The sequence below is a fragment of the Henckelia pumila genome, chromosome 3 (assembly GCF_033568475.1).
Source record: "Henckelia pumila isolate YLH828 chromosome 3, ASM3356847v2, whole genome shotgun sequence".
Taxonomy (NCBI): Eukaryota; Viridiplantae; Streptophyta; class Magnoliopsida; order Lamiales; family Gesneriaceae; genus Henckelia; species Henckelia pumila.
In genome coordinates, this window is record NC_133122.1 from 191,918,015 (window position 1) to 191,928,834 (window position 10,820).

Here is a 10,820-nt window from a genome sequence, read left to right on the forward strand (position 1 = left end):
TTCTAATCGATTTTGAATATTCATGAAAGATATATATTATCATACACACGCACACATGCATCTATCTCATCGCCTCCAACAACCATAAGATGAGTATGTTTAGTCTATCGCATCATTGGACATAAAAAAAGCGACAAAATATCTTTCTGCTCATTGTCTCCAAGTTTTAATCTTTTATTTTATATTATATATATTTCAAAACAAATAATATAAATTTTTAATATAACTTCAATATATTTTGATGTCACGTTAACATTCAAAAAATAACACTAAAAACTAATTTTTTTTTAAAGTTATATGATTAAAACCAAATTCGAAACAAAAATAATTTTTTTTATTTTTAATTTTAATAATTTCATCTGTCAGAAAAAAATATAGAGACGGAGAGAGAAGTCATTGGTGACTATATATACATTAAAAAAAATGACATGAGATAAATATCCCATCAATAATGGGGTCTGGTCTACCCAAATAAATGTTCATTGATATTTTACACAATTAAATAACTTTTTTTTTTATTTGTCACCAACTACTTGATTCGATTGGCCCAGTTGGGGTCTCACGGAAACAAATCTACCACCCAAAATATGACAGCACAATTGTAATTTGTACGTGGTGATCTTATTGATCTCTCTTCCCACACCATATATATATCTAGTTTGAACTTTCATATATATATATATATATATATATATATATATATATATATATATAGTAATTTGTACGTGGTGATCTTATTGATCTCTCTTCCCACACCATATATGTATATCGATCATCATAGTCTCCATCGGGGTTTTATATATCTTATGTTTAATAAGTAGTAATTCGTGGTCAAATCTTAGCTTTCTGAATCTCTAGAACAAGAAATGACTTCAAATAAAAAAACGAGGAACTCGTGTCATTCAATGGTATCGATGTTTAGAAAATTACTCCAAGTGAATCATATATTAATTAACTCATTTCATACTTTATAATGTCCTCAGGTGCCAGATTTGAGCTTCACTCAATTTCCTTGGCTCGGGAATAAGCAAAGAAGAAGGGACCGGACAGATCAACGTTTAGATTGGATCGAAATACCCTATCAGAAATATTCAAGTCCCTAGAGCAACTTTAGTGGATCAATCTTTCTCCACGATCCTGGATCAAAACCAAAAGAGGAACCATGATCTATGCACATTGAGGCCATAACATCTGATAAGATGCTAAAAGATTGTTTTGAGCAGAACTTACTTCGGCTTGTCAGACAAGGTCACCAGAGATCTCAGCACACCTGGACTGATTTTGTCTGAAAGAACACCTTTTTCTGAAATTAAGAAGGATTTCTCTTTCACGTAGCTCTGAAGTTTCTTAGATTCATAATCAAGGAGAGCTTGATCTACAAAATATTGAAACCATCAGAATGAGAAAGAAGAACATGATTTTAGCACTGACGTTGATAGGTAAATTTAGAAACAACACATCTAGCATGAACATACTTTTCTCCAAGACTTGGTGATAAAATAAATGGTCAAGAACAGGAACTACTAAGTTAAAAAAAAAAACAAGAAATTTGGCATGGCTGCTTTATCTCCTTAACCATTCTCCTAATCACTGCAGCATATAATAAGCTTTTTCCAACAAACTGCGACACGGACTACTATCAGAAGTTATCTTCCCTTCCTTTATCTCTCCAAGAGTCAAGAAAAAACATTGCATGTGGCCAAATGGAAAACATAAAAAGAACAGTGTGAAATGACTTGATATCTTAAAAGACGAAATACTTCTCTAAAAATACTAAACTTTTATCACAAAGAATTCATTGCCAAAAAATACCTTTCTCTAAAATGGTATGAGCAGCGTGAAATGGCATGGTGGCAAATACATCAGTTCCGGGGAACATAAACCATGTCTTTTCCCTCGAATTGTGATCGCCGCAGGTTGTGCAGACCTCTTTAATCAGTGGCCTTGATTCAATATCTCTCATCATAGGCTCGAAAGGCAAAGGGACACTGGTCTTTGTCGTTCTAGCCCTCCTTCTTAGTGCCGTTAAGGCTTCCCTATTACCATTTCTTACTCTATCAATCTCAACCAACTGCAACCACAATTATCAGTAAATAAATTATTTTCCTGGAAAAAAATACACGCATTACACAATTTCCAAGTACCTCATGGCGCGCCAATAGAAAATTTTCAGCTTCAACTTCAACTTCTTCAAGTCCCAGTTGGAACTGCTTCATTGTTTCATCCATTATGCGTACTGAATAACAGTAACCTCCGAATTATTCGCCGCTTCCTAGCCTATACACTACAAAAAGTTGACGAAAATCTTAAAACCTAATCAAATTGCCAAAAATCAACTCTCTTTATTTTCAAGATTTCAATTTTCAGGGACTCGAAAAATGGTAAGGGCTTCTCGAAGTCGCAGATCGACTCCGCCAGTGATTTTCGAAACAAGGATTGTTTGTTCTCTCCAATTTCTAATTAATTTATCTGTTTTATTATTTTTATTATTAATAAAAGATATGAAAATTTAATTTTCAAAAATGCTTTACTAATACACATATGACATGACAAATAAAACAATTATATTATGATTAAACTAAATAATGTGAAACAAAATAAAAGCTTTATTATTAGAAATATTAAAATAATGAGATTAAAAAATTTAACAACAGTAATTGAAATAATAAAATAATATTAACAAAGTTAGGATCAAGTACAATTTATATTAAATCGAAATACTCATTCATTCAAAAAATTTCTGTCCAATTTTAATTTTTTTAAATAAGTTTAATTGTTTATGTAATTGATGCTCACATTTCTTGATATGTTAAATTGTTAGATTTGAATTTAGGGGTGTAAATGGAAGGAGCAGGCTCCCCAGTCCCCAACAACATCTAATATGCTCAAAATATTTTCAGAACATAAAATTTGTTGGCATTGGAATCAATCACCAAAAAAAAAAACCTCTAGTTGCATCAAATCGTTCCTAACAAATTGTAAGTTATTTTTTTAAGTAACAGCTATGCGTAAACATATGGTGGTGGACCTTAAAATTATTTGTGAGACAATATCTACCATAAACCAATTTTGGAATCAGGCCATTAAAAATATCTTAAATTTGACAACAAAAGTTGATGCCCAACCTTAAAATATGGGGAAAATGGAGTTTTAACCGGCTCTTGAAGTAAAGGATGCAGAACTCCTCATTTATGGTGTCCACTGTTTCACAATCACAACAACAATCCTCAACGAGGTCAGTATATTTTCGGGAATCATGCACAAGAAGCAAGTAAAATATTGAGAAAGAAAGTTTCTTCACCTAAAACAGCAGTTACTGTCTGAAAGGAAGAGCTACCGGAATATGGTAAATTCACAGCCTACCTCGACGCATAAAACCAATGTAATCAAGCAGACGTAAGAAGAAATAAATGCAAAAGTGAGATGCAACAAATCAAGCGGCCGTAAGGTTTGCATCTATAACTAAGCATATCAATACTTTCTCAAATAAATTTATCTAAAATAAATCTAAAGATTTATAGACAGACCCGTAAAAAGGTAGGAGCAGAAAAGCTCGAATACGAGGCTTACCCCTTGCAAACGGTGTTAAATCTCGCGCAGCTCCAGCCGCGAACATAGCGCGATTTGGGCAGAAACAACCATCAAAACCAGCGATCCATGGCTTAAATCGAATCTACAGATGTAAGGAAGAAAACCCCTCCAACGATTAGAAGTTTCGACAGCTGAAAAAGGAGATATGAGCAAAATAAATACCGCAGCTGCGCGGAGGGAGAAGAGAGTGACGGTTTGGGGACATGATTTTCTTTTCTTTTATTTCTTTCTTTCAATGCGTACAATTACATGTGTGTATAAATGTCGTGTGTTAATATATTTACATTGTGTTTGGATTTATAAAAAAATAATAGGATTTAAATTTGAAGTTGGAATTCGTGGATTTGAAATTTCGTTTTGGTGTTTGGTAAGAATTTAAAATATAGGGATGTAATATTTATTTAAAATTTATAAAGAAAATTTGAAATCTACAATTAAGTTATATAAATATAATTTTTAAAATTTTTATTATAATTATAAAACTCAAATCCGATGAAATATCATGAAATCCGATCAATTTCATAAAAATTTCATTTTTCATGAAATTCCGTTAAATATCAATCTCATTTGGAAATCCTATTTTACCAAACACTAAAATGGTATTTGTAATTCCAAATCTCATCGAATCTCATTCAAATTCTGCATTCCAAACACAATGTAGGAACCCCACGCGAGAAACTCACCCATTTCATTTCTCGCACCTCGTAGGCAGATGTTATCCACATGCGAGGATGCAGTGGGCCTCGCGTGGAAGGTGACCAAAAATATTAAATATAAATATTATTTATTTTTCAAAACAAAAATTAATAAATTAGTTACATTTTTTTATTCATGAATAAGAATGAAATCTAATGAAATGTATTAATTATATTTTAAATTATTAAAATTTTTATTCATGTTTTATAATTTTTAAATGGATCTTTCATATATTAAAAATCAAATGAAATGTATTAATATATATTAAAATATTTGATATTTATATCCATGTTATATAATTTTTTTAAATGAAATTATTAGTGTAAATTTTTTTTTTCAATTGATGATTATTTATCACACCATTTGTTTATGATAAATCATCAAGGTTTAAAGTTTAAATTAGATAAATATGAGTGAGCTTTATGAGTTAATACGAGCCTTCAAAAATCAAAACATGTGTTAGGATCGATTTAGAGTGTATAAGGGGTGAATACACCATAAAAATTTTCTTTAAACACGAGGTATGGATTCATTCAGTTTAGTGATTGAATTCATGATTTATCTTGATGTCAAATGTCGATTGTCAAACAAATGAATGTACGCAAATATGTCAACGACAAATTCCAAACACTGGGTTCAAATGTGTATGCAAGAAGGTGGGTAAGTAAACTAATGAAAGAGCATAATAAGTTATTTATGGATGTTCGGAGATTTCAAGTACTCCTACGTCACCCATTCTTACTCGTCGGAAGGATATCACTAGAAGACTTTGACTGTTAGAAAGCGATTTGCAAAAGTTCGATCCAAGACTAGGACTTACACACAGCCTATCTTGGAACTCCTAGTTATAACTCAGTTTCAGTCCTAGACTGATACAACACTTGTTACAACTCAATTTAGAAATTGGACAAGAATGATCCTTGAATGATCGGAATAATCTATTAAGTGTTGTGCTTCGAGTTTCTGTGAACTTGATAGCTTCAAAATTCAATATGCGCAAAGGCGAGAATTCATCAAAAGTTGTTCCTCTACTGATCAAGATGTCTATTTATATGCTTCGGAATCCAACGGTAATATATTTGAAATGTCTATAATACAATTTGAATTATTCCCATGGTATTATCATTTTCATCGACATTTTCTGTATCCAACATTCTCTTGGGATCGCGACATTATTTTTAAAAAAGTGTCAGAGTATGAAGAATACGAAAAACCTTATCCAATGAGACTCGCGATGATAAACTGATGCATCGGTGAGGTGCTTCAATTGACAAGTTTACTTTCGTCAGTTTGGTACTTCCGCTTTATGTTGTTTCATATCTTTAGTTTAGCACTTTTCTTCAAGATGGTAGTTTAGCGTTTTTATGTGAAGACGTTATTTTTGCTTAAACTCTAGTAAAGTTGCGTTTTTATTTTTTAGCACTTTTCTTAATAAAATCGATATCTTTCTCTGAAACTCGGTTTGACGCTTTACTAGGGGTGTTCACGGTTCGGATAACCGCCCGATCCAAACCAAAATTTGAAAATCCAAAAACCAAAAACCGTTCCGTTCGGTTTTTTCTGCGGTTAACCGACCCGAAAAACCATTTTTTTTTTGTTTTGGTAATTTTGGTATTAGAATTTTTTTACTAATCAATTAATACGTGCATCAGTGTGAGCTCAAAAAATTAATTTTATGGAAAAACTGAAACAACAAAAGCCATAATTCGTTCTTTAATTTCAAATCTTCAATTGTGGATTCAACTTGAAAAATGTATTGATTTATTGATTTTAAAGAATATTGATTTTCAAATAAAAATAATTAAAAATTAATTAATTTATTTTATTATATTATATATATGCGTATTTGCATTATATATTACATTATTTTTATAAATTAATAAATTATTATTATTAAAATTAGAAACGTTAGCACTTTATTTGTTCTCAGTATAGTTATTTTCAAATACATTTTTTGAAATATTAAATCAAAAAAATTTGTATGAATGTATAAGTTTGTGGATTCTGGTTATATTTTTATTGTATTAAATATTAATCAATGAGTTTGTCAATTATTTTTTTTATGTTTGTAAATTCAAATTGCGGCGGGCTGTAGTGACTAGTGATTAGGATTATTTTCACTTTTTAGCCAAGTTGAAGGAAATAAATTAATACTTAAATCTTAGTTTATAAGTATTAGTATATTTAGAGTAATAAAAAATACACAACTCAAACTCAAAGTGTATCTATTTTTAAAAGAACATATAAACATAAACATTTGTGGAGTTATGGTTTTTTCAAATAGAAAGATAAAAATTAATTAAGCTAATTTTTATAAAATTATACATATGCATATATTTACATTATATATAATATTATTTTTATAAATTTATAAATTATTATTAACCAAACGTCATGATGGAATCTTTGTTCAATTTTTGTTCTTAAAAATTAAATCTCAAATGATTTATGTTCAAATACATTTTTTGAAGCAATTAAATGTTAATCGCATATATTTAACTCAATATAATTGGTTGTTCACTTTTTTAAATATCATTTCATCAAAAAATTTTTTCAAACCAAACAAAACCAAATCCAAAAAAAAAAGGTTAACCGAAAAATCGAAATTTTTTCGGTTAAAAACCGAATCGAACCGCTCTATTCGGTTCAGTTTTCGGTTTGATTTTTCGGAGAATCAAAATTTTGGTTAACCGAAAAATCAGTTTGGTTCGGGCGCTTTTAACCGTTTGGACACCCATACGCTTTACTTAAGTTTCTTTATGAGATATCATTTTTGTTGGATCTCGGATCTCTATCGTGCCCAAAACGCAGCGGAAGTTTAAATTTAATTTTGACGTTCAAAATTTTCTCGGACACTCGTATGGTTTAAATAAATGTACGTAGGGAGTTAAGAGATTTATACCTATCAATCTTAAAAGATTGACGATGGCTCCAACTATTTCGAAAATAGCTCTTGTTGTAAATCCCTACGAACAATCAACTGGATTTTTTCTCCTTTCTTCAAATCAGGTCCACGACCGGATTTTCTGTTCCTCTTCTAATTCGCACTTAAAAGAAGAAGAAATTTAACGAAGAGAAAACAAAAGAAAGACGACTGGAGAAGAGAGCTTGCAGAGAGCTTCGAGCAGAGAGAACAAAAACTTTTCTGTGCATCTAATGCACTGCTTCTCTCCATTTTTCAATCCCTTCAATCAATTGATTGAAGGGAATAAATGAGTTGTCGGCAATAATAGCCGACAACTCATTTAAACTTTTTTTTTATATTATATTATTATAAACATAAGGTCCCACAATCATAAATATATATATTATATATATCCATATATATATATATATATATATCGTATATATATATATCTATATATATATGCATTTATATATATATTGAGTGAGTCCTTAAATCCGAGTCCAACTCGGAAAAAATTAATTAAACCCTTTTAATTAATTTTGCTCTCAAAATTTCTATAAGCTTTTATAAACCATTTATAAAGCTTATCTATCGATCCAATCAATTTTTTTTCATCATAAATTCAAATCTTTGAATTTATTATCTCAACGGGAACAGGAAAACCAGTACTTGTGTAACCCTCAATGGTTTAGGGATACAGCTAGCTGTGGGTCCAGGCTTACCCTTATTAGCCTTATTCTACGCATAAACTCCTTGATCATAAAATGTCAGAACACGTTTCTGATTTAACCCATCGAATCATGGTAAGAGCGTTAAGTAGCACCGCCCCATGATTCCCTAGGTATCACTGATAGTGCCTGCAAGAACCAGTCGATTATGGTTAACGTACAGTACAGTCCCTTCATCTCATATATCCCGATCGAAACTGCAACCATTGGTTCATCGAGGGTTGCACGTGAATTTCGATAACGATGTGATGTCTTTGAGAATACATAGTGGCATCGCATGTGTAACTTGGTAAACACTTTACTCTACTACACATCTTACACTCTGGCCAGAGATTCCATGCACTATTATCTTATTTTATCACATAGGATATCCACACCCGTAGGTGAGCGGTGAATCCCCGACTACAATGCATTGGCTCCTACATGTGTCGCAACTATACCCAACCTCGCCACCTGATGACCCTCATGGAGTCGGTAAACGAGTCAAAGTAAAGTCCTAGCATGTAGAGCCTCAGTGTTGTCCCGGGTCGTAAGGACTAATGGTGTACAACCATAACCACGGACTTATCCACTCGATGAATGATAACCACTTGGGAAGTCCGAGGGAGGGTAGTTCAGTGAACTCATCGTATGAGCACCAATCTGTATGATTGAACATCTCTATGTCCATACCAATGAAACGTGGTACACATCATCACAGATTCTAGTCTCGAACTCGAGCGATCCTTATCCTTATTTCGGACGGCTCAATCGACTAGGAACTTGATTTAGAATATACAGTAATTAATAATATTTTCATGATTGTCATCACATGTACAACCTCATATCTTACTATAGTATATTCAAGGTCTTTATCTATGCAACTTGCATGGGTATACAGATAAAGAAAATGCCAGATAAAATATTAATTATATTAAAATAAAGATTGTTATTACACTTGAGTCAATAAAATCCCTGACCAACATTTGGCTTGCAGGGCATCTACTCTAACAATCTCCCACTTGCCCTAAAGCCAACTACTCATTAGTTTTAATCCCATTGTTTTGCGATTCTTCTCAAACAATGGTCCTGGCAAGGGCTTTGTTAGTGGATCAGCAACATTATCTGTAGAGGCAACTCTCTCGATTGATATGTCTCCTCTTCCCACAATCTCCCGAATGATGTGGAATTTCCTCAGTATGTGTTTGGATCGCTGATGAGACCTTGGTTCCTTTGCCTGAGCAATGACACCAGTGTTGTCACAGTATACCGGGACTGGATCAACTCCATTTGGAATAACGCCCAACTCTTGGACAAAATTCCTCATCCAAACTGCCTCTTTGGCTGCAGCAGATGCTGCTATGTATTCGGCTTCAGTGGTGGAATCCGCAATTGTGTCTTGCTTGGAACTCTTCCAAGAGACAGCAGCACCATTAAGCATGAATACAAAACCAGAAGTTGATTTCGAATCATCCACGTCACATTGGAAGTTAGAATCAGTATAGCCTTCCAATTTTAATTCTCCACCCCCATAAACCATGAACAAATTCTTAGTCCTTCTCAAGTACTTAAGAATATCTTTCACGGATTTTCAATGCAATAGACCAGGGTTAGCCTGATATCTGCTTGCAACACTCAAAGCATATGCTATATCAGGACGCGTTGATATCATACCATACATGATACTACCAATTGCTGACGCATAGGGAACACGTGTCATCATCTCTATCTCTTCATCAGTCTTAGGGCACATTGATTTAGATAGAGTAACACCATGACACATTGGTAAGTATCCTCTCTTGGACTCTTCCATAGAGAATCTTTTAAGTATGGTATCAATATACGTGACTTGGGTGAGCCCCAGCATATTCTTTGATCTATCTCTATAGATTTGTATTTCCAATACATAAGATGCTTCACCCATGTCTTTCATTGAGAATTTACTTGCTAACCATACTTTAGTTGATTGCAATAATCCTATATCATTCCCAATGAGAAGGATATCATCAACGTAAAGTACTAGGAATGTCACTGCATTCCCACTAACTTTCTTGTACACACATGGTTCCTCGGAATTTTTAACAAAACCAAACTCTTTGATAGTGTTATCAAATCTGAGATTCCAACTCCTAGATGCCTGCTTGAGACCGTAGATCGATCTATGAAGTTTGCATACCTTATGCTCACTTCCTACTGATGTGAAACCCTCAAGTTGAGACATATAGATCTCTTCTTTAATGTCTCCATTGAGGAATGCTGTTTTCACATCCATCTGCCATATTTCATAGTCATACCATGCAGCTATGGCTAGCAATATTCTAATTGACTTGAACATAGCGACTGGTGAAAAGGTTTCCTCATAGTCAACTCCTTGCCTTTGAGTATAGACTTTTGCCACTAGTCTTGCTTTGAAGGTCAATACCTTCCCATCCGCCCCAAGTTTTCTCTTGTAAATCCATTTGCATCCTATGGGAACAATTCCCTCAGGTGGATCTACTAAAGTCCATACTTGGTTCGAATACATGGAGTCCATTTCGGACTGCATAGCTTCAAGCCATTTAGATGATTCAGCATCAGATATTGCTTCTTTGAAGTTTCGTGGATCACATCCATCACTAGGCTCATCATGGCCTTGTTCATGAAGAAGCGTATATCTTGCAGGCGGTCTGATTATTCTTTCAGACCTTCTAGGTATGTGTGATTCAACTACTGGCTGTTGGAGATTGGGTTCAACTTCTACAGTCGTGGGTGTATCTCGAATTTCCTCGAGTTCTATTATTTTGCCTTTTCTATCTAATAGAAACTCCTTCTTCAAGAAGGTGGCATTTCTAGAAACAAACACATTTGCTTCCTTTGGATGATAGAAATAATATCCAACAGAGTTCTTTGGATATCCCACGAAGTAGCACAAAATGGAT

General features: G+C 33.2%; 1 protein-coding gene across 7 annotated transcripts; it reads right to left on the reverse strand.

Moving 5' to 3' along the window:
• Window positions 1–855: 855 nt before the first annotated feature.
• Window positions 856–7,362, reverse strand: LOC140890579 (uncharacterized). Of its 7 annotated transcripts, none has more exons than XM_073298470.1 (8): window positions 7,190–7,362; window positions 3,571–3,673; window positions 3,302–3,359; window positions 3,126–3,201; window positions 2,145–2,284; window positions 1,813–2,071; window positions 1,231–1,375; window positions 856–1,137 (listed from the first exon to the last, which is right to left on the reverse strand). In XM_073298470.1, exons 5-8 carry the CDS (start codon window positions 2,226–2,228, stop codon window positions 1,119–1,121), a joined length of 507 nt encoding a protein of 168 aa, XP_073154571.1. In that variant the 5' UTR covers window positions 2,229–2,284; window positions 3,126–3,201; window positions 3,302–3,359; window positions 3,571–3,673; window positions 7,190–7,362; the 3' UTR covers window positions 856–1,118. The 7 variants fall into 7 exon arrangements, with proteins under 7 accessions (XP_073154571.1, XP_073154572.1, XP_073154575.1 ...); XM_073298471.1 differs by lacking the exon at window positions 7,190–7,362 and adding an exon at window positions 3,754–3,847; XM_073298474.1 differs by lacking the exon at window positions 3,302–3,359.
• Window positions 7,363–10,820: the final 3,458 nt, after the last annotated feature.